At 32.1% G+C, this 25914-nt stretch overlaps 1 protein-coding gene across 1 annotated transcript; it reads left to right on the top strand.

Annotated features, from left to right (window-relative positions):
• Positions 1–24408: 24408 nt before the first annotated feature.
• Positions 24409–24849, top strand: LOC147804113 (uncharacterized). The gene has a single exon (XM_087151423.1). It carries the CDS (start codon positions 24409–24411, stop codon positions 24847–24849), a length of 441 nt encoding a protein of 146 aa, XP_087007549.1.
• Positions 24850–25914: the final 1065 nt, after the last annotated feature.

Here is a 25914-nt window from a genome sequence, read left to right as displayed (position 1 = left end):
GCATCAATCGGCTTGTCACAAACGTCATCTGTTGGCTAGGGTCAAGCCCGGGGTCACTTGCTGGGCACCTCGTTAAGGGTGGAGGCTGTTTCAGGGGTGACTCTCGGGCGTATAGCTATTGGTTAGCATCGGTGTCTAAGTAACATATTCATTATTGATTACTTGCATCCCCTATGTTGGACTCCGTGGTGGGTGGTGCCGCTGATAATGGAAGTTTATTTATCTTTATATGGCTGAAAATGAACAGGTGTTCAGTTCCGCTCACCGAAACAAAAGCGGGACAACCTCCTCACCTAGTTTTGTCTTGTCAAACTGTCCAAATTATGATCTCTCAAATGCAAAATTTCTGATATTTAGCTCTAGTGAAAAGAAACTGTCATCTATATCACCATTTTTAGTTCAGAAATCTCTTGAGACTCACGTTGGAAATCCAAAAAGCGTTAAACAAATGCCATCAGGAGACTTATTAGTCGAAACAAGTTCTGCTAAACAAACAACTGCACTATTAAAAATGAAACAAATTGGGAACGTTAATATTACAATAACACCACACAACACTTTGAATACATCTAAAGGCGTCATTTCAGATAAAACTCTGCAATCTCTACCCATCTCAGAAATAAAAGAAGGTCTCTCTAATCAAGGCGTTATAGATGCGCACCACATCACTATCAAAAAGGGTTCAGATATCTTCACAACCCAACATATAGTTTTGACTTTCAATACTGCTGATCTACCTGTTGACATTAAAGCTGGATATCAAAATTGCAAAGTCCGTCCATATATTCCGAATCCCCTACGCTGCTTTAAATGCCAAGAGTTATGTCACTCCACCAACAACTGTAGAGGTAAAGAAACCTGTTCACGCTGTGGTCAAACCGGACACTCCTTTAAGTCCTGTACATCTCCTGAAAAATGTGTTAACTGCAATGAAAATCATTCTGCAAATTCAAGACAATGCTTAAAATGGAAACAAGAGAAACAGATCTTAACTATAAAAGTAACTCAAAATCTCTCCTACTTTGAAGCTAAAACTAAATTCCGGAATTCGCAACCCCGTCCTAATGTTTCGTATGCTGCAGCAGTTATGAACTCAGTCTCTAATGCGAAACATACAAAATCAGTGGGCAGTCAATATGATATCACAGAAACACAAAATACTAAACTTAAAACAATAACTCCCAGGCAAACAGCAAGCTCATCAAAAACAACTTTCTCTCAATCTCAACAAATACAAAATCCTGAAAAATCCGTTATCCCTTCTTCAACACAGGTACAAAACAATTCTGAAAATCAAAAGTACTTGAAGTTAACCCCAGAGTTGATAAACAAATTACAACAAAAACTAACTCAATCTCCAATAGTAAGTAAACAAAAATATTTGCCTAAAAGCAGACAAAACAAATTTAACAAAAACAGGTTAAAGCATTTAAAAAATAAAGAACAACATTCTGAACAAGAATCTGATGCAATGAGCACAGATGAAGGTAAGGACGACGAGCAGCCTAATTCTCAGATGCAAACTGAAGATGGGATGGAGACTCCACAAAATCTGTGTCCGAAAAATACTAAACTCAAAATTCGAAGGTAATAATGACAAAAATAATATCTTGGAATTGCAGAAGCTATAATGTTACAAAACCTGACATCATTGATATTGTGAATAAATTTTCTCCATGTTGCATTTGTCTCCAAGAAACCTCATTGAAACCTAACCAAAATGCTAAACTTCGCGGTTATAATTCAGTTAGAAAAGATAACATTGACAGAAATAAAGCTTGTGGTGGAGTCATGATTATGACTTCCACTCTGTATCCAACTCGTATAGTATCACTTAACACTAACTTACAAGAAGTCGCTGTTCAAATATCTCTTCAATTTCTTCTCACTGTTTGTTGTATTTATCTTCCTCCTCATGATAATCTGAGCCAATTAGATTTAGACAATTTACTCACACAACTTCCTCAACCTTTCATAATAACAGGTGATTTCAATGGCCATAACCCTATGTGGGGAAGTCCTGATTCAAATAATAGAGGACTTATGATTGAAAAACTTATCGATGACCATATTTTATGCCTTTTAAACACAGGAGAAAGCACTCATTTCCACATCCCCTCAAAAACATTTAATGCCATAGATCTAGCGATTTGCAGTTCATCTCAGTATCCATACTGGTCATTTCACGTATATAATAATCTCTTCAATAGTGATCATTTCCCATTAATACTCACTCATACAGGCACTAATAATTATCAGCATTCCAAAACCCCGCGACTCAAAATGAATACAACAAATTGGACTAAATTTACCTCTAGCATAAAAGTGGAAGAAAATCTTATAAATCAAAATAATATAGATCTTGTAGTTGAGCATTTTACAGATAAGATACTTGAAGCAGCCAAACACAGTACAAAAATGACATCAATGAAATTACCAAAACAACCGAAACCGTGGTGGAACCAGGAGTGTAATCAAGCACAGAAAGAGCAAAAACAGAGATGGGGAGTTTTCCGTAAGCACCCAACAGCAGATAACCTAATTGCTATGCATTCGCTCCGTGGCACGCAGAATTCGACGTAATGCCCAAAAAACATCTTGGAAAAATTATGTTACGTCAATCAAATATAACACACCGTCAAACATTATCTGGCATAAAATAAAAGCAATATCTGGTAAATACACGAAATAAAAGCAATATCTGGTAAATACACGGCAAATAATATTCCTATCCTCAGATGTAATAATTCACTTATATCTCATATTCACGATATAGCAAATGCACTAGCCGATGCTTTTGCTAAAGTTTCAAGCGACTCTGCTTACAAACAACCATTTGCTACGATAAAAAGAAATAGTGAGAAGATTAAACTGACGCCAAAGAACACAAACAGCGAATATAATAAACCTTTTACTCTTAACGAACTTCAATATGTTTTAAAAAATACCCACTCTACAACTCCTGGTCCTGATGAAATTCACTATTCTATGATTCAAAACCTGCCTGATAAAACCTTAAGTCTTCTCTTAATAATATACAACCGAATCTGGACAGAAAGAATTTTTCCTAAAAACTGGTCTACAGCTTACGTAATACCCATTCTCAAACCAGGAAAGAATCCAGAAAAAACCACAAGCTACAGACCCAACTGTCATTGGATTATTATTTTAAAATTAAATCGAAGTCACTTCATCCACTATACTCATGTGTCGTTCATCCACAATACACCACTCACTTCTCCTCGCGTCCATCTTATATACCTTCGTTTGGGATTAGAATCACCAATATTTTAAATGATTTTAACATTTCAGATATTGAGGTTTTTACTAACACAGGCATCATCCCTCCGTGGATTGATGTTTCTATATGCGTGTTAGACGTTTTTAATAATTTTAAAAAATCTCACACTAGCTCAAGTGATTTCACTCAAAAATTTTATGAACATCGACATAAATATATCGATTTTAAACCAATTTTTACTGACGGATCAAAACACGATAATCATGTTGGTTGTGGTGTTGTTACCGAAAATTCTACTGTATCTGAGCAACTGCTTCCTGATTCGTCAGTCTTTACTGCCGAATGTTATGCTATTTTACTAGCCCTTAACTATATTTTTGACCAAACTTATCTAAAGTGGATAATATATACTGACTCACGTAGTTTTATAGCAAGTATTCCAGACATCGGTCTGAACCCAGTCATACTCAAAATCCAAAAATACATCACTCGACTATATGACTGAGGTTTCAATATTTATTTTTGTTGGATGCCATCCCATGTCGGTATACACGGGAATGAATGTGCTGATGTAGTTGCAAAAAGTACTCATAACATAAGCAGGAATGTTTTAGCACCAGTGGACATCAAGCGAATTTGTAAATCATCAGTTTATCTAGCCTGGAAAGAACACTGGAATACACAAAATGATAATAAATTACATGAAATTTTCCCTTCTATTGATAACAATAAAATAATATCCATTGACCGTAAAACTCATGTTTTAATAAACAGGCTACGCATTGGCCACTCACGATATACCCATGTGTATTTATTGAAAAACGAACCTGCACCTGTTTGTTCAATCTGTCAAGTTGTTATCACCATTAAGCATATTTTTACTGACTGCAGACGATTCAAATACTTGAGAAACAAATTTTTTGGCAGTTTTAACCCTGATCTTCAATCTTTACTTGGTGACCCTATACAATCTCTTAAAATTTATCAAAGTCATAGGACTTTATTCTCTGCTTTAAAAAATAACACCTTAGTTTAACCTTGTGACCAAATTTTAACCTAGTGCCTGGCGCAGTATAGCCATCTCTGGCTCTTGCGCCAATAAAATCCAACCAACCAACCATTTTAATAATTGTTCTGATGCAGAAAATGGATGTACAATACATAAGAAGGTAATTTAGTTGAAATCTTTACTGTATTCATTGAAATTTTTTTTTTATTAAAACAGGAAAGAAAGTTGAACTTTTTTAAGAGATTTTTTTTTCAGTTTCAATTGTTTTCTGGGTCATTCGCAACCTGCATGAATAATTTTTAAATTAAACAAATTAAAGATAACTTATCTTTAATTTGTTTTAAAAAAAGAAATCAGCAATCAAATGTTTTAAACCTATAACTTTCTGCATAAATTAATTAGAGAGGAAAATACTTTAAAAATTCTAATTTAAACTAGATCTAAATATTTTTTTTCTCTGTAAAACTTAAAGGAAATGAGAACTATACAAAATAGTGGGCAACAACATTAGTACAAAATAGATAAGAATACCCTTTCAGCGTTCTTGCTGTCCTAAAATGTCCTAAAAAAGTGCTAAAAATTTTTTCCCAACTTTTTTAGGGCCTAAAAAGTGCTAAAATTTCTTCTGAGTGCTAAAAAAGTGCTAAATATTTTTTATTTTGGCGTTTTGAAATTTTTTTTGAGTGATCTGATTCCTTAAATCGGTTTCCCTAAATCCTTAAATTCTATTGCCTTCAGCTCTCCTGCTGCCTCCATCTTTTAAGAAGATTCTTGGGCTTTGGGGAAAGAAGTTCTTTCTTCTGAGATTTTATGGGCTTTAAAAGTTGTAGAAAGCTACTATTTCTACAATTCTTCCAAAGACACTGGAAAATTATTTAGTACAATGTTTCCAGATAGTTCATTAGCACGTCATTTCACCTGCAGTGAATCTAAGTGTGCATATCTCTGTCATTTTGGACTTGCACCTCATTTTAGCATGCTACTTCTGAAGTGCATTGATAATGCCAAGTTTTATACATTGCATTTTGATGAGTCTTTGAACAAAGTGACACAGCAGAAGCAGTTAGATATACTTATCCACTTTTGGAACCCAGATAAGAACATTGTAGAGACGCGATACTTAGCATCAGCTTTTCTGGGCCTTTCTACAGCAGATGACCTTTTAGCCTGCTTTTATGCATCAGTCAAAAATGTAGACCTGAAGAAATTATTGCAGATTTCTATGGACGGTCCTGCTGTCAAATGGAAGTTTTATAATAATATTCAAGAAGATTTGTTAAAAGAACATGGTGTTCAATGCAATGCAATAGGAAGTTGTGGGCTTCATATTTTAAATAATGCATTCTACAAAGGTGAATCTGAAACAGAATGGCTCATTGGTTCCATCCTGAGCTCAATCTTCTATCTTTTCAAAGATTCACCCACAAGAAAAGAAGATTTTATTAATCAACTGAGAACAAATTACCACTAAAATTTTGTAACCACCGTTGGCTGGAAAATGCACCTGCAGCTGAAGGAGCAATATTGCTTTGGGATGATCTGAAATCTTATGTGAAAAATGTTGGCAAGTTTAGAAAAGTGAAATGTAAATCCTTTTTAACTTTACAAGAAGCAATAAAAGACAAATTAATTCTTGTTAAGCTGAACTTTTTCTTAAATGTGTCGGAGCTAGTTTCACCATTTTTGAAACTTTATCAAGCAGATCGGCCACTTTTACCATTTTTTGCTGCAGATATCCAGGATTTGGTATTACATAGTGTGCAATTATATAACATTCTGAAGCCAGAATCTATAGAAAACTTAAATTCTCTGGAGAAACTGTGCCATTTTAATTTTTGTGATGAAAAGAATTACGTCTTTCTGACAAAAATCAGTGTAGGTTTTAAAGGTGACCAAATTTTAAAGCAGCTATTGGCCTCAAAAGTTATTTCTGACAGGGATCCTATGAGTATAAAGAAAGATTGCAGAAAGTTTATCACCAAAATCTTAGAAACATTACTAAAGTAATGTCCAAGAAACTATTCTGTTGTAAGAAATGTTGCTTGCATCAATCCAAAATTAATGTCAGAAAACAAAAGCAAGTGTGTTCTAAAAATGAGAAACATATTAAATTACTTAAGTCAAAAAAAAAGAAAATTGAGGAAAAAGATTGTGACAAAATTAAGCTGCAATTTGCATCATGAATAGATTCCCGGAAAAGATAAGAGGACTAGCTGCCTCCCTTTTTCTATGATCCCTTTAGCTTGACCTTGAATAATATTGTTCATTATTACTTTAGTTTTGTTGGTGAAGTTTGATCTTGCCATACAGGTTAAGCTTTTAGGGACTAAATGCTTGGTTAGTCATAAACAGGTTTATTTATCTATAGTTATCTATAAGGCCAGGTTGCCCTGCATAAAATTTAAGTCAACAGATACCGCTAATATAAAACCCATGAGATATTTAGGGGTTACCCTCGACTCGTGTCTGACATGGATCCCGCACTTAAACGATCTTGAAGATAAACTCACTAATTTTAATCAGGGAATTAGAAGAGTCGCCAGAGTTCATTTAGGCCTCAGACCACAACTTCTTAAAAGGATATATCTCCAGGCAAGTGAAAGGATTATTCTTTACACCGCCAGTGTCTGGTATAGAAAATTCCTCTGCTCACCATCACGAAGACATACTCCACGACTAGCACAGAGGCTATCCCGATAAATCTTAAAATAGTTGAGGAAATCTACATCAAAAGAGTTAAATAGGGATGGAGAATGCAGGATATCAACCATATTTTAATTGTTTGCTTGGCTTATTTGTAAGTAGCCAAGAACTTAGAAAGTTTTTCACAGCAAGAAAGGTTAACATAAATGTTGTTCTTGGCTCGTCGCGAATTTCGCCAAAACTCACATCGGACATTTGACGATTTTATCGAACATCGTCATTGAACATATCATTTCCGATATTTCAGATTTACTGAACACGTGAGATTTTTTTTAAACAAGACATGTCCAGGGTGGAATTTTTAAAGTCGGAGAGAGGAGCCAAACTTTTAGGACAGTAATAATGGATATATATATCACTAGCGAAGAACTAAAGATAACTTTAGCTTCTAGAGATGTAAGCATCGAAGTCCAGATACTTACTTTAATGCACGCGTAAAATTAGAAGCTGAAGCTATTGTTGTCAGTGAATCTGGGATTCATAACTATGAATCGCACGAAAATGAAGTTAAGAGGATAAAATTCACTGAGAGTTTGAAAGAGAGAGCTGCGAAAGAAAAAAATACACCTTTACAGGTAAGTCATAATTTTAATTTGGTTAATGATGACCGTTTTTTTCTTATTAATTTAAAATCGTCAAATGAAAATAAATACTGATAGATGCCAACTACATTATGAATTCACACAGAAAAATATTTTTGCCCACTTCAAAATGCTGTAGTAACTAATTGTTCTTGTATTAAGAGAAATGAGTCAATTTTGTACTCCTTTTACCTTAAGTAAACTATTTAGAATTTTTTTCTCTAAAAGTCTATCAGAAAATATTTATAGTTAAGAATAATTTTAAAAGCTCATAGCTTCACAAAAAAAAACTTATTATGCCTAATATTAAATAAAATATTTCCTACATAAAACTATTTTTGGATAAACAAGTTTTATGAAACAGTTTTTTGGTAGTTATATTGTGATTAAATTGTATCTGAAAAGTTTATTTTTTTATAGGAATCGAGAGATAGTAAAGGCTTTGAACACAGTGTTCGATATTTTATTTAGCTAAACAATATAACTTACATTTTTCAGCAACTAGTTCAAATCAATGATATCAAATAAAAATATTTCACACAAAAAAAGTATACTTCCAGTATCATGAAAATTATGTGCATTTTTAAACACACAAACCTAGATTGAAAGAAAAGCTCATTAGTTTACAGAGTGTCTACTCTCTATGGAAACAGAGAAAACCTGGGATTCTTAAGAGAATTTTCCAAAGAAACCACAATCAACTATGTAAATTCTCAAAATATTAGCTATTGATAACATGATGACACAAAATAACTTAGTGTGTTCATATCATTATTAGACATTAAAACTGATGTAGATAATCATATGTAGTACATGTCATCAGAATTATTTAATTAAGTGTTTTAAAACAAAATATATCTATAAACATTTTTAAAATCGTCTTGAAATTGTAATACAAATTTAATAAACAAGAACTATAATTTTTACATATTTCATATAAACATAACTATTTTTCTGCTTTATTCAATTTAGTTTTATATCATAAAAATTTTATATGTGAAAAATGTGCAAATTAAGATACAAGAACTAAACAGTTTTATTTTTGGTAAGTTTTGCATGCCTCGTTAATTCTTAGTTCATATTAATATATATGTGATTATAAATGATTTTACAATTAGAAGACAGCTGATATAAATCATTAAAACCTAGCAAATTTTTTTACTTGCCTCTGGAAATCGGAGCGAATTTGGTTTTGTTTGGGAAGGGTCAACCTTGTGCATAAAAATTTTTCTTTAAAAAAAAATTTTTTTTTAATAAACTGTAGTTATAAGTTTGCAATAGTCTATAAACTATTAATCACACACAATAACTTACTAGTGTGTTCATATTATTATTAGACATTAAAACTGATGTAGATAATCATATCTAGTACACGTCATCAGTACTATTTACATAAATAATTTTAATTAGGTGTTTTAAAACAAGCTATATATATATATATATAAAAATTTTTAAAATCGTCTTGAAACTGTAATACAAAAATTTAATAAACAAGAACTATAATTTTTACATATTTCATATAAACATAACTATTTTTCTGCTTTATTCAATTTAGTTTTATATCATAAAAATTTTATATGTGAAAAATGTGCAAATTAAGATACAAGAACTAAACAGTTTTATTTTTGGTAAGTTTTGCATGCCTCGTTAATTCTTAGTTCATATTAATATATATGTGATTATAAATGATTTTACAATTAGAAGACAGCTGATATAAATCATTAAAACCTAGCAAATTTTTTTACTTGCCTCTGGAAATCGGAGCGAATTTGGTTTTGTTTGGGAAGGGTCAACCTTGTGCATAAAAATTTTTCTTTAAAAAAAAATTTTTTTTTAATAAACTGTAGTTATAAGTTTGCAATAGTCTATAAACTATTAATCACACACAATAACTTACTAGTGTGTTCATATTATTATTAGACATTAAAACTGATGTAGATAATCATATCTAGTACACGTCATCAGTACTATTTACATAAATAATTTTAATTAGGTGTTTTAAAACAAGCTATATATATATATAAAAATTTTTAAAATCGTCTTGAAACTGTAATACAAAAATTTAATAAACAAGAACTATAATTTTTTCATATAGACATAACCAATTTTCTGCCTTATTTAATTTTGTTTAACCCCTTCCTTCTCGCTCCCGTCATATTGACGGGCTGGAGTGTTCAAATTTCTGGAATAGTTTTAATAATTCGTTAAAGAAAGATAATTACACCTACTTTTTAATATAGTAACCAGAGGATTGATGCTTTAACGTTGCATTTTATATCATACTTATAATTTCAGATATTTAGTGGTGAAAAAATTACTTATAATGGAAAATAATAATGGAAAATACTAAACTAAAAGTAATTTAAAATTCGCTACCACTAGAAAATACTAATTACAGAAGCCAAAACAATAGGCTCTTTTAATAAACGTTTTTACTATTTTACTGCCAGTTTGCCAAAGATTTTGCTTAACTTCGATCAGGAGTTCGCTGACGCAGAAACGCATGCATGCAACATTGATGATGAAATAAAGAGTGCACGTAGCAGAAAATCGACCGACAAAGACTATCTCGAGAACTGCTACAGAGTGAAATTCCACTTCGAGGAAATGCTAATTCTAAAAGCATCCAGAGACAATAAGAACGCTGAGCCAGCAGCCGAGCCATTAGAACCCTCAGAGCCAATGGAACCTGACATGACTACAGATCCCACAGCGAACATAGAGCCAACGCTGCCTGAGCCTTCACCCGACATCATTACTGATATTCCCACTGAGCCTGAGACAGAATCACCTGCCCAGGAAATAGAACCAACGATGGAGGAAAACACCGAGCCTCCAAAAAAGAAGAGAAAGAGGAAAAAGAAAAATTCTCCTACTACTACAGAAAGTACGGACATCCCCCCTACTACCAACATCCCAGATCCTGTAGCCTCACCAGTGGAGGAGACCACAGAAAAGATACAACCAGAAATTCTACATAAGAACAGTAGAAATTTAAAATTCCTCATCAAAGGACTCCCATCTGAAACCAAGATTTCGGTCTTGGAAGAAAATCTCACAGCTATTGGTCATCGGCCAATCAGAATGGAACAGTTCAAGAAGAGGCGTGACGAAGGGTACAAGCTCCTCCCCCTTTTCCTGATCATACTTCCAGACAGCCCTATGCATAGGGATTGCATCAACATCAAGGAGATTCTCCATACTACTGTGCAGATAGAGCGATTCCGTGGAGGTCGCTATGAAGTGCAATGTTTTCGTTGCCAAAAATTTGGCCATACACAAAAGAACTGTACCGATGATCCTGCATGCATGAAGTGTGCGGGAGCTCACTTTTCGTTTGAATGCTCCAAACCCAGAAGTCTATCAGCCACCTGCATTAACTGCAATGGAGCGCACCCGGCCTGTTTTACAGGCTGCAGTGCTAGGCCTAGGAGGAAACCAAAACAGATGAACAAGCAGCACAGGAGTGCTACTGATTCAGCCAATCGATTCCTGCAGATCTTCCAAGAGCTGCAAGACCTACTTCAGAACGAGGAGCTAGTGCAGCTTCTCAGATCCCTACTACCCGAGAACAAGTCTTAGTGAGCATCACTACTCCACCATGCCGACTACCCAGCCCAGTCACCATCTTTTACATCTACTTCAGACTTTAATATTACCTAAATTCCAATGCCATTAGTCTCAGTCGCCCTAGGGCATAACACAGATCAGAGGTCTAGTGCCCGCTTGCGCGGGCAGGTACCTTACCAAATTACATGATCTAGATCTAGCTATAAACGTTTTCTTGAAAATTAACCGATCGTTAAGTATCGTCATGATCGATATCATGAAAATGTTACATGTGAAAAAACGTGCAAATTAAGATACAAGTAATTATTAAAACAAATTTAGGTACTTCAGAATTAAAAAAAAATTTTACTACAGGAAAGATAAGCGAATAAAAAATTTTCTTACAGTTGATTCGTTAAAAAAAAAATTACTTAAAATTTTTTATAGCAATGCTGTAGCCATTCATGCCAGAAATATTGAGGATGCTGCTTGTTTGCCGGACTTCCCTACAATTGAAAAAAGGCTATACCAAACAAGACGAGCCACCCAGCCAGCACTCCCACGTCAGATCGACGGCATAATCTTGCCAGAGCTTTTTCAAAACAACAAAAAAGGGTGAAGATTTTCTTCTAATAGACGAAGGAATGGGAGATGATAGATTTTTGGCAAGTATTAAATTTTTTGAATGAATTAATATATTTGCAATTCAGAATTTTTTAAATTGTGAAGCAGGGTAAAGGAATCATGACTCATACAACAGGCATAATTTTTCTATATATTGGATTGAGAAGACAGATAGTATCAGAAAGATAAAGTTCAAAAAAAAAAAGAAAAAGGTAAAGAATTACAGTTTCTGCCAAATATATGACATCGAACTTTCAAATGATTTTTCTTTAAAGTTACAATTAAATAATAATTATTATTTTAAAAAAATACTTCTAAAATGTTGAGATATATGAAAGAACTTTGAAATTTTTTGTATCTCAAAGCAAGAGAATTTTTATTACAATTTTTAAATTATTTATTTTCATTTTGGTCTTTTAAATTGCTAGGTACATTAATTAGCATTAAAAAATTCAGATGAAATCAGGATTAGGATATATGGCTATTTTAAACAAAAAAAAAATCAAACATTATCTTATTTACAAGTTTTAAAAATGTATCTCTCTTTCATCTATTTAAAATAATTGTCCGTAAAAACTCTATTGAATTAGCAGAGCTATTTTTCTCTACTTTTTGTTTATTAATGTTATTATGAATGAATGCACTATAAGAATTCTTGTGGTGAAGCAGGCAGGTTTTTTCTTTCAGGTATTTTGCACAGTAGTAAATTTGGAAAGGCTCTGTGGGATAAACAGTATCTGGATGGATGGTACCTTCAAAATTGTTCCCTCCTTATTTAACCAGCTTTATACCATCCGTGCCAGATACACGGGGGAGATGTTTCCTTTCGATTTTTCCCTACTTCAGAACAAGCGGAAGGTTACATATGGTGGCCTGTTCCATCAACTTGTGCTCAAAGCTTCAGATGCTGCCTCAGTTTTGCACCTGAAACCTGTTAGCTGGACTTCGAAAAGGGGGCAATTAATGCCTTAAAGGATGTCTTTGCAGAAACAAACATTAAAGGGTGCTATTTTCACTTTGCGCAAAGCATCTGGAGGAAAGTAAATGAAACAGTTTATAAAATATTTCTAATGTTGTATAAATTTATGTAAGTGTATGTTTTGTATCTCCCTAATTACCCACCAATTCAATTCGTTGCTAAATTAATATCTTCTCCAAATTTATTCGTTATTTGTGTTCGATTGTCCTTGCATTCCACATTTTTTTTTTTTGCAATTTTATCATTTTATTAAACCACCTTGCCTGTAATCATTTCCTTACTTATTTGAAGTCGTAATGATGCAAATTCTAAAACCCAACCTAAGAACACAGTCACACAAGAATTTCTTTTGGGCAACGCAGACTTTGTAGAAATAGTTACTTGGCATTATACATAAAGTCACTTCAAACTTAATACTTAACATGTGTTTCTCACCCCTTGTACAAAAATATTCAAAAAATAATATAGTTAATAGATTCAAAATCAATAATTTTCAAATTAAGTAGCAAAAGCATCTACCCAATAATAATCTAGTCATCTTTACTTGATGTTCATTGTATGTGATAAAAACAGAAATAGGATATCTAATTTAGTAGCAGCAGTTGTTAAGCAGAATCTTGTATCTACAAAAACAGGACCTTTCACAAAATGTCTGGACAGCCCCTGTATATATAACTTCCCCTTGGGGAATTGCTTATCAATAAGTATGTATTAAAATAATTTAATTTCTTTTAGGTGGAAAAATTGGGGGCTAGTGACTTCTTACAAAAGCGATGGGACAACGAGAAGGTGGATCAGGCGACTTGCCACGCTCCCTTTTGTTCCCGCCTGAGATCTGTTAGATGCTTGGCTGTTGCTCGAGCAAGGTGCTCCTGTAGGCATTACCACTGGCCAGATGCACACCTATGTTGTAGATACATATGCTGAAGAGGTGGATTCTTCATATGAGATGTAAGAATTTTTATTTTTAAGTAATAACCATAACTGTGCACATTGTTTTAAATATGAGGGACTCACTTTCATGGAGGGCAAAACCACTATGGAAAAAAAAGAGGCTAAATTAAGAAATGTTTATTACTACAGTATATGTCAATATTACCACACAGAAAATTATGTTTAGTTGAAAGAATTTGGCATGGGCAATTCAAATAGTTGGTATTGTAATTTTTATATTTTACGCTGATCTCAATATTTAAGTTGTTTACAAAATAACATACACAAAAGAGTAAACATTATTTTTAGTTTATTTGTCATCATGATACTAGTCTTTATAATAAAAGAACACAAAGTATAAAAGTTTTCAGAGTATTTTAAATTTAGTTATTAATAATAATTCACTATATTTTGTATACAAATAATTTGCATAATCATAGGAGTTAAATAAATATTTATTCAAAATATAAAGCTAGCTGCCATTGTATAAAAATTATGTTTGCGGCAATATGTATGAAATCTCAGAGTGTATGAGATGATAACCTATAGATTTCAATAAAAGAAGAGCTAGCATAGGCCATAATGACTTAATCTAAGAACATTACTTATTTAGGGCTAGAAAATGAATTGATGTGATGTCTTTATTACAAATTTTATCTATACAAATGGTTATAAAATATTACTTAATTCTTTTATGTATTAAGCATCATGCTAATAAAATATTTTGTACCTTTTTTTTTGTTTTTCAGAGATGTTTGGAACCACTTTGACAGTGGGAATGATCGAACAAATAACCCTGTCGAGGGATGGCACTCAAAACTGAATAAACGAGTGTCATCCTCACGGTTGAACATCTTTTCAATGATATCATTACTGCAAGAAATTCAAGATGAAAATGAAGGAAGGATACTAATGCTGCAAGCTGGATCAGCGAGATCAAAAAAACAAAAAACCTTATATCGCGAAATAAATGAAAAATTTAGGGTGGCAAAGGAAAATTATTTAAATGGTTACATTTCACTTGAAAATTATATTGATCAAATATCATATTTAACGCCTTTAAATCAATAAAATTTAAATAAAAATAAAATAATAAAACTAATCAATATTAATTCATTTTATTTCATCTTCATTAACTATTTATTCATTATATCAGTTCATTTCTTAAATAAATACTAAAAATATCCATCAATTTAAAAGTGCATAATTCACAGACCTTATGTGACATTTAAAATTATTTTTTGCCACCCTAATTTATAGGTATATGCAAAAGTTTATTTAATAACTCTAATTATTAATTTCTCATCCAATTAAAATGTCGATTATCTATTTTTCCCAATAATCTAGGTAAAATAACACAGTTAAAAATTTTAATTTCAGTTTATAAAATAGATTAACCAATACAGTTGCAGCATTGAGTAAAATTTATTTTGTGATGTGTAAAATATATTATGTAATTTTCCAAGTCCATCCATATGACATCTACTAGTCACAAAATGTTGTAATAAATAAAAATTTATTAATTTTTTTGAAAAATACTTTTAAAGATAAATGTGCCTTTTATTTTTAATTTCATTTATATGTGACATTTTGTCAATGCAACTGCTGTTTTTCTGTGTGTGTGTGAAACTGATTTGACGATTTAGTTTTGATTCAATGGTGACTTCTATTATAAATTGCAGTTTTGTTTAAATGTAAGCAAGATGTATTTCAAATACATTCTCCATTTTTTTCCCTGATTATTTTTATATGTGACTTTGCTTGATTTTGATATTTTATATTCGGAAAGGAAATGTGTTTAATACAAATAAAAATTTTGCAAAAGTAATGTGCATATTTTCTTGAAATATTAAGAGGGTTCATACAGAGATCAGAAGAAGAAATCCAAGGAGTATCCAATGAGTCCTAAATTTTAAGGACTTATTAAACTTTGTAAATGCAAAGTAAAAAACTTTGTGTAAAAGATAATGAGCAGCTCTCCTGGTGGTGCACTCATTTTGCTAGCTGGTGATTTTAGATCTACCAGTTATACCGCGTTCAACACCTGCAGATGAATTTAATGCATGTATCAAATCATCAATGTTATGGCGGTATGTGGAGAAAATATCTTTACAGACCAATATGCGTGTTCAATTACAACAAGATGAATCTTTTGAACGATTTGCAAAACAATTGTTAGATATCGGGAACGATAAAATGGAAATGGACGAATCCACACACTGTATTACATTACCAAAAAACTTTTGTCACATTGTAAAATCCACTGATGAATTGATTTCCAAATTTATCGCAGAATTATAAAAATAATCAATGGGTTAGTGAGCGTGCTATATTGGCAACCAAAAACATTGATGTGAATTTAATAAACAGCAAAATTCAAAATGAAATACCTGATGAAGAAACAACATATAAATCTGTACTGTTGTCAATCAAGATTAATCAGTTAATTATCCAATAGAAATTTTAAATTCATTGGATCGACCAGGAATGCCATCGCATATTTTATCTTTGAAAATTGATACCCCAATCATCCTTCTACGAAATATAAATCCACCGCGACTATGCAATGGGACTAGGCTATCAGTAAAAAAATTAATGAATAACATAATTGAGAAAACCATTTTAAATGGAAAACACCAAGGGGAACATGAACTACTACCACGCATTCCCATGATACAAAAGGATACTCCATTTGAATTCAAACGTCTACAGTTTCCTGTACGACTAGCCTTTGCAATGACCATTAACAAAGGACAATCTTTGCAAGTATGTGGATTACATTTGATAAATCCATGCTTCTCACATGGACTGCTTTACGTTGCCTGTTCACGAGTTAGAAAACCATCAAATTTATTTGTTCTTGCACCAAATATGAAAGCAAAAAATTTAGTATATTTACAAGCACTACTAATATAAAGTTCACCATCAATCACATTTTGTGATGATATCGTTTGCAATATTGTTTAATATCACAAGTGAAAAAGCATGTTTATTCTCTCATCAACTATGTATGTATCAACTATGTTTTGTACATATGTTATATTCAAATGACATATATGTAAGGATAATTATACTGTTAATTTTCATTTTGATGTATTGTATACATTTGATTATTAATAAATTATGTTAGAGGTATCAAAACTGCCTTTTTGTTCCAACACAGCAACGTGTGAACGGGTACAGTTAGTGCTATATAAAAAAAAGAGAATAACCTTACTATTTAATATTATAGACTAAATACTTTTTATTTTTAAGCAGACACTGCCAGATCATAGGCCATCATCAGAAAAATTGCACCAATCAAATTTCAGGTGGGTCATGTGGAGAAAATCATTCATCAGACAGCAGTACAAATCAAACCCCTCTATGCATCAACTGCATGGAATCAAATTCGAGCAGAAACACGAACTTCAACTACGAACACACGTCAGCCGATCCAGCATGTCCAAGTTACCTCAGAGCTTTAGATAGTCTTAAAAAAGCAACAACAACAATCAGCAGAAAGTTTTCTCAAATCAGCAGTCAAGGTACTAAACTCAATTAATAAGACACCTTTCATCCTAAAAAACGAAGAAAAAGAATGCCTACAGACTAAATACTTTTTATTTTTAAGCTCGAAGTCTAATACTACTTTTTATATTTATTAAGTTCATTTTTCTTAATTTCTGCTTCTGAAGTTAATATTTTTATTTTTTTAATTAAATATTTTTCAATATATATATATATATATATATATATATATATATATATATATATGGGTGAATCTCAGGAATCATTAACCTATATGTCTTCAAACTTTTGTTATAAATATATAACATAATAAGCGAAAGTTAATTCTCATAAAATTACAGGAATAATTATGCATTACTAACTTTAAGATACAGTCAGTCACAAAAATCTACATACACTGATCAAAATAAAGGTTTCTCAAAAAGCAACTAAATTTCAATTTTAAAAATCATATCACTCCTTCAGTTTTCTCAAAAAATTTGTTTTCCATAATAAAAATATTCAGAAATAATAATTTCTAGGTAATTATGTGACTTGTATAGTAATTATCAAGTCGCAAAAGTCTGCATACACCTGATTGGCGGACGGAAAAAAATTTGCATACGAAGTGATTTTGGAAGATTTTCTTAGTTTGAGGTTACATGTTTCGTTATCTATTCTAATCTTCATTTCCGGAGATTTTTTGACATTGTAACTTCAACAAAATGAGTCAGGGAAAGGAAACATCTTTAAAACTTCGAAATATGATAGTAAGAATGAAATGTGAAAAGAAATATTATGCAGAAATTGCAAAAAAAACGTCGGTCAACTGTTCAAACAATCTACAGAAATTATGTTATGCGTGGAAATGTGTTTTAACAAATATCGATGTGGTCGTCCAAGGAAGCTTAATGATCGTGATGCAAGAACCATAGTAAGAAAAGTGAAGAAAAATCCGAAGATTAGTGCTCCAAAATTAGCGAATCAAATTGCAACAGCTAGTGGAAAGAAAGTGCATCCAGAAACTGTTCGTAGAATTCTTCGATCAGCCGGCTACAATGGTAGAGTTTCTAGACGAAAGCAGTTCATTTCATCAACTAACAAAAGAGACTTGATTTTGCTTCTGCACCTATTGACCAAGATTTTAATTTTTGGAAAACAGTTGTTTTTACAGACGAGAGTAAGTTCAACGTGTTCGGGAGTGATGGCCGCGGAAAAATCTGGAGGAAAAAAAACACAGAAATGAATCCCGAGAATTTGGCTCCAACTGTGAAACACGGTGGAGGCAGGAGCAATGGCGGCCCCTGGAGTTGGCAATTTAGTGTTTATCGATGGCATAATGAATCGATTTGAATACCTGAAGATTTTGCAAGACAATCTACTTCCATCGGTTCGAAAATTGGGACTTGGGAACAACTTTGTCTTCCAGCAAGACAACGACCCAAAATATGCAGCTAAGATTGTTAAGGAATGGCTACTCTATAAAACGCCTAAACAGCTCCATTCGTCGCCACAGTCCCCACCTTAATCCCATCGAGCACCTTTGGGAGGAAGTTGATAGGAGAGATCGGGAGCAATCGGTAACAAGCAAGGAAACCCTAAAGAAGGCAATAGAGCTTGCATGGTCTCAAATTACACCTGAGACGACAAAAAATCTGGTTATATCGATGCCAAACCGAATTCAGGCAGTTGTTACTTCAAAGGAAGGTCCTACAAAGTATTAATGTTACATTTTTTGGCATTTAATTCTGAAAGTTTGTATTGTTCTGTCTCTGTATGTAGACTTTTGTGACTATATAATTTAATATGTTGTTAATTTTTGTTATATTTTAACGAATTTGTTCATAATTTTTTTGTTGTTAGATATGAGTTATTATGCAAGATCTTCAAAAATATGAGTAAAGTGCTAGATCTGCGAATATTAGCGGGTGTATGTAGACTTTTGTGACTGACTGTACGTACAGTTTTGATCGCGAGTAACTTGCGTTTGGCTTTCAGTTCTTACTTTAATCCTAAATTTTACAACTTTTCATGAGTGTCGCTTTGAGTGTTTAATATACTTTTTATTTTTTTTTCAATATGTATTCTGCTTAAAAAAAAACTGAAAATCACTAAAAACATAATTTAGTAGCTCAGCTGTACTATCATATTTTCTTCAATGATATTTTTCGTGAACATTGACGTTTGCTAACACTTAAAAATTGTCGCCAAATTTTGGCACGTCAAACCGTAACCATCGAAAATTGAAAAAAAAGGTATACAATCCAACTCTGCGAGTTTTAGGTTAGTGATATTCCAAAAGCTTATTTAAAGTAGAACAAACTTGTATCATTATTATGGATAAATATTTTTATTTGCAGATCGAATTTATCACAAACTGTCATTCGGTGAGGTTACAGTTACGATGTCAAGACCGTAATCAGACGCAGATCTAAAAAGTAAATGTTAAAATCAATCAAAATTTTGATCAAAAGTTTGTCATTGCCTAATTTATTTTCTGTGTTGTGTCCATCGCATTGCATCTGAGTAAAGTTTTCGATCAATTCTCTAGGTTGTCCAGACCGTAATCCTATCAAACCATAACCTCAGGATTAAATTAATTTAATTTAAAATATCAGAACTTAGTTTTTTCCCTATGTTTTACTAATTGAAGATATTTTTTGACTAAAAATAATTAAAGTAAGTCTTTTTACACATTTTATAACAATTTAACTTAATATTAAAATTTTTCAATTCATTTATGATATTAATAATTTTTAATGAAAAATTAAGGGTAAATATGGATGAAATTATTAAAAAGAAGAAATTGCTGAAAAAAAGAGTTAAGATGAGGGGAAAACGAGCTGCAGACGCAGAAAAACGCAAAGAGCGGAATGAAATAAAACGACTGCAAAAGTTGAAGAAAAAAGAAGCGACGTATGAATTTTAATTTTGTTAATCTGACAACTGTAATTTTTTTTTGTATAGATTTTATTTTTTACTGAGCATACTTAATTTATCAAGGGCCACTGCTCTTTCTAAAACCATGTTTTCTGAAGTTAACGCAACCGTTGTGGAAAATGATGAAGATAAAAGTGAAATTTCTGTGCAAAAAGAAAAGCAGACCTCCGCAAAAATTAATGAGAAGAGGAAACGAACTGCGGAAAAAGTGAAGAGATGCAGAGAAAAAATAAGAATGAATCCTGAGGAATATGAAAAGCAAAAAGAGAAGGAAAAAAATCGAAGTGCAAAGCGTAGAGCAGCTTTGACCGATTTTGAAAAGGAAAAACCTCATGCAGAACAGGATAACCGAAACAATGAAAAACGTAAAACAACGTTTAGAAAGATGGAGCAGAAACTTCGCAGGCAAGTTCTCTCCTTAAAGAACAAATTGCAAGAAGGCTAACATTACTTAAGCGGTGTGAAAGATGGAAAAAAATCAAAACAAAAATCGCCAGATGAAGACGAACTGAACAAAATTTTTCAGAAAATTATGAACCAAGGACCAAAAGCGATAAAAAAGAAATTATTGTTCCACGAAGTGATCAATTACAGGAACGAAAAACTCAGATGAAGAGCGAAAAAAGCAAGTTTTTATTTTCTCAATATTTATCCGGGAAAATCGTGAAGAAGTATAGAATGCAAAATCAACTTTCTAAAATCGTCAGCACACATTTGCAGCGAAAACATTCTTCCAATGATGACTTGATCTTTGGCAGAAGTAACAAGGAAAAACTCAGTCTACAAATGGCGATGAAAAAGAGTGTTGAAGAAGAATTTTTGTCAAAAGACGAGAATTCAACGAATGCTTCTGGTGCAAAAGATCAAGTGACGAAAAATGGCATAACAATGAGGAAACGTTTTTTTTGGCAGATTCTCTGCCTAATCTATATAGAAAATACTGCAAGGAATCCAATATTAAAGTTTAGCGAGCCTCATTCTATCGGTTCAAACCTTTTTTGACCCTGAACAGGCCTCTTTCGTCTCGTGATCCATACATGTGAAAAGTTCAAGCAAACTTTGATCTGCTTTCTCAAAAACTGGCTCTTTTGAAGATCATACCTAATAACAATAAACAAGATTTTTTTGCCTTCAAAAGTTTGCTCATTAACAAATAGAGATTGTTTTTATCGAACTTGCGAAAACTGCAAGTATTTATGTGTGACTACTGCAGAAAACGAAAAACCGCGAAAGAAAGTAGAGTGGGAGCGAATGACTAGATTTTTAATTTTCAAGTCACGAAAAAGAACAAAATCGAGCGTACAGTCTTCGAAATGGTATCAGCTTTCAATTTGTAATTGCCGTAATTGCTCGTAAAACAAAACAAATTTATTCAAAAAACTTTTTTCTTTTATTTGCAAAAGTTCTTCTATTATTTATTTACTTTCGGAACTCAAGCTACAAATATGTTTTGTAAATTATTCCTAATGTCTCAAATTTTAAATTCTTTTTTAGTTAAAGCATGCTTTCATTGATAAAAAAGAAATATTTATACAAAAATATATATTGTATCCATATGCACATTACATTTATTTTTGAATAGGGCAAAGGGCAAATTAGTTTTAAACGGTGTTTTGTATGAATTGTTAAGTAGGCTATAAAATATGATAACCTCTAAAATATTATCATTTTCTGCATATTTTTTTCTTAAAAAATATTTGTATGGGTTTTCAGAATGACGTAAACTGAAATTGCTGATTACTGCTTTTATTTGTTTCAGCTAGAACTTGACACTGAAAATATCTTCAGGAGTAAAACTTAGATTAAAAAAAGGAACTGTGCCTCATATATTTGCATGCCAGATGAATACATCTTCTGCACCAGTATTGTCAGCATCTACTGAAAGAGCTGTTAAGAGGCAACGAAAAAATACAGCGCAAGAGCTATTGGAAAAGTTTGAGCTATCAACTACAGATGCTAACGTAGAAACAGATAATACAGGTTCACTCTTATATCCTACTAGCGAAACAGAATTAATCTCAACAAAAGACATAGCAAGTTATTTTGATAAAGCTTGCCAGGTAAATTTGAACGCTGCTTATCGAAGCAAGGCTACAAATACTCATAGTGTTGTAACTTCGGAGTTCGGATGTATAGCCGCACCAGAAATGCAAGACATAGCTTGTGGTCAAACACCATAAGTAATGGAATGTGAAGAAAACTACATGAATGATACAGAAGAACTAGTTGATAGTGACTATATATGTGAAAATACATCAGGATCAGACTATGAGCTTGATGATGATCACGAAGAAAAAAGAATACTGAAAGCATTCAAGATAAAATCAGTGCAAAATAATTCTTTTATGTGTTTAGGAATTTGAAAAATTCTTCATTGAATTTTTGTCTAAAAATACTAAATGTTCAATTTTAAATGTTATGATCACACTTAAAAAAAAAAAGACAAAATGAAACGTATGAATATCTGGGCATCTTATTTGGGATGTCTACTAGCAATGTGTCCAGAATTTTCAAGAAAACTTTGCGTCTTCTTGCAGGTTTTCTCCAGAATTTTATTGTTTGGCCTACAGATTCTAATAAAATCAAACAGTGTTTACCAATAGCATTTCGAAGGAATTATTGTAATGTTCAAAGCATAATAGATTGTTTTGAAATTCCAATTGAGAAACCTTCAAATGCATTTCAACAATGTATGACTTGGTCCGACAACTACAAGAATAATACTATAAAATTCATGGTATCTTGCACTCCTGATGGCACAGTAAGCTTTATCTCGAAGGTTATGGGGGCGCACAACAGATGCCGCCATTGTTGAAGATTCAGGATATTTAACGCTGTTGTTCTTTCACATGGATATTATGGCAGATCGAGGATTTAAAAATATAATGCATTTGTTGCAGCAATTAGGTTGCCAACTTATTCGTCCTCCTCCTGTGTCACAAAATCAACCAATGTCTGCGGAGGAAGTTAAATCCACAAGCCGGGTTGCTGCAGTTAGAGTACATGTAGAAAGAGTTATAAATAGACTGAGAAATTTTCATATATTATCCAAATATACATGCATTAATCATAACTTGGTACAGTTATTTGATCACATTTTAATTATCGTTTGTGGCCTTATCAATTTTCAAAATGAAATTATTAAAGTGTGGAAGTATACTTTTTTTTCATGTTTTTGTGAATTATTCATTGTCTTAACAATAATTATATAAAAAAATATAATATCAACTATTCACTACTTTAAAAAAAATGATTTCGTGCTTTATTTAATCAACTTTAGAGAAATGTTTTTTTTAATGTTTTGATATTTATCACGGGATTATCCAAAATTCATGGAATTATCCAAAATTATTTATCATTCCAAAATTCAGTTTTGCTAGTAATTAGAACATCAAAAATATATGCATAGAAGGGACACCAGTGTCTTATTTGCATCAAAGAATACTGGTTAAGCAACAAGTATACTTGTTAGTTTGACAATTATTCTAATTCCCCCTTCTCTTAAAACTATTTAATTATGCATTAATTTCTTGTCTAAGAGTTTCCTTTTGCAAGTACCAAAGAATATTTAATTTGAAGAAATACTATAATAAATCAACAATAACCATTATTTTTAGATGTTCTGTTACAAAAACAGGAAACTTTAGTAAATGCATGCACCAATCATTTGAGTTTTTTTTTAAGAGATAAATTTTAAAAATAATTTGTTATATATCAAATAATATATAGCAATAGTTAACTAAAAAATTAATAACTTTAAAAATATAGATGTGACCATTTCTGTGCATTTTAATATTGAGTGCTTTTTAAAAAATTTTCATTGGTGAATTTTTTCTTATTTACAATGTTTTTTTTAAAAAAAGGTAAAGCTTTATAAATACTTCTATAACAATACATAATAATTTCAAAATTCTTATTTACTCAAAGAATAACAATTTTGAGAATAGATTATAAATGCTTCCTTCTTTACAAAATGAGGTACCAACACATTTTGATGATGTTTCTGCAAATGAACACTGTTCAATAGCCCAAATCATGATTATACAATTGAATTGAGACCAAAGAAGAATATTTCATGCCATTGTGTCTTCCCTCGATTCTTCTGACTGTCCAAACAAAATATTTTTTATCGATGGACCTAGAGGTACAGGTAAGACTTTCCGGTATAAGTGTCTTTACCATCATCAAAGACAATACTCCGAAAACACATTTGTTGCTTGGACAGACATAGCAGTTGTATTGTTACCAAACGGGCGAACTGCCTATAGAGTATTAAACACTTAATTCCTCTGTATTTGGATAAAAGTACAAAAAAATGTTTAGTCGAAAGTGATTTGATTATATTTGGGATGAAGCATCGATGATTCCTGGATTTGCTCTGAAAGTAATAGAAACCACTCTTCGAGATCTACTAACGTCTAATCTCCCATTGGGTGGAAAATGCATTTTGTTTGGTGGTGATTTCAGACCGGTTTTACCTGTCATTAAACGGGCTGGAAAAGAACACATCATATGTGGAACCGAGAAAAATGCTAATATGTGGTCCCATATAAATCATTTTCAACTCAAACAGAACATGCGAGTAACTGAACAATCGTTTGGAGATTGGCTGCTTTCTATCGGAAATGGTGATGCTGAGCATCTCAATGTTTCTGAAATGCTATGTGATGATCTCATAACTGAAACATTTGGTCCAATTATAAGTACTGAATCTCTTCAGGTGAGAGTATTATTGGCTCGACTTAACGATCAAGTTAATCAGTTAAACAAGCATGTTTACATACATTGCCCAGTGACATGATGGCGCCGATAATGAAAGTCATGTTGAGGTTTCAACCTGAATACTTTGCAAAAAGAAATGTTACTGGACTGCCACTCCACAAATTAAGTCTAAAAGTAGGTGCCGTTGTCATGCTAATTCGGAATCTATGCATAACAGATAGTTTGTGCAATTGGGACACGATTAATAGTGCAAAAGATTACTAAATCAGCTCTATTTTGCACTATTATGACTGATGATAAAGCAGGAAACACTGCATGCATCCCAAGGATTACCTTAATTACTAAAGATAGCAACGAATTTCCATTTGTTCTCCATCGCACACAGTTTCCCGTTCGATTGGCCTTTGCGATGACAATTAACAAATCACAGAGCCAAACAGTTAGAAGTGTTGGTCTTTTTATTGATCAGAATTGTCCGATTTTCGGTCATGGAAAATTATATGTTGCCCTATCTAGATGTCGAACCAAATCAGGTTTAAAAGTGAAAATAATTGGTTCACGTAATGAGTGGCTATACGAAATGCTGTATTCAAAAAAGTTTTGTGAAATGTAAAAAATGTGCATAGATAGTATTTTTTTTTTAAATTTTGGTCATTTACAAATATATACAACTTTGTGTATATATAGATACAGCATTGTAAATAGTAATATATTACAGTATTTTTTTAAAAAAATTTCGATTATTATCAAATGCAGTAAAAAATGTTGTATTCAAAGAAGTTTAATAAAATGCAATAAAAAAATGTATAATATAGTATTTTTTTTTCCTTTTAATTTTTATCATTTTCAAATGTATATAGTTTTTTTTCTTTAAATCTGCAATGTATTACATTTTGAATTGATTTAGTTAGAATTTTTGATTGACTTAATTTTTTTATTGATAGTGAGTATAGACTTTCATGTAAAATAATAAGTAATTTTTTTATATTATAGAGAGTTTTTTAAATTTTGTTTGCGAAGCAAACAGAAATTAATTGCGAAGCAATTACTGGCGAGCGGAAGCCTAGTTTTGTAATAATTTTTCAAACAAAACAAACATTTTTATTATGTTTAATCAAGTTCAGTCTTTCATAGGTCTGTATAC

This window comes from Parasteatoda tepidariorum, chromosome 9 (assembly GCF_982258835.1).
Source record: "Parasteatoda tepidariorum strain Cologne lab strain chromosome 9, Ptep-v5.0, whole genome shotgun sequence".
NCBI lineage: Eukaryota > Metazoa > Arthropoda > Arachnida > Araneae > Theridiidae > Parasteatoda > Parasteatoda tepidariorum.
The sequence above is the reverse complement of the archived record's forward strand: the minus strand, read 5'-3'. Positions and strand labels throughout refer to the sequence as shown.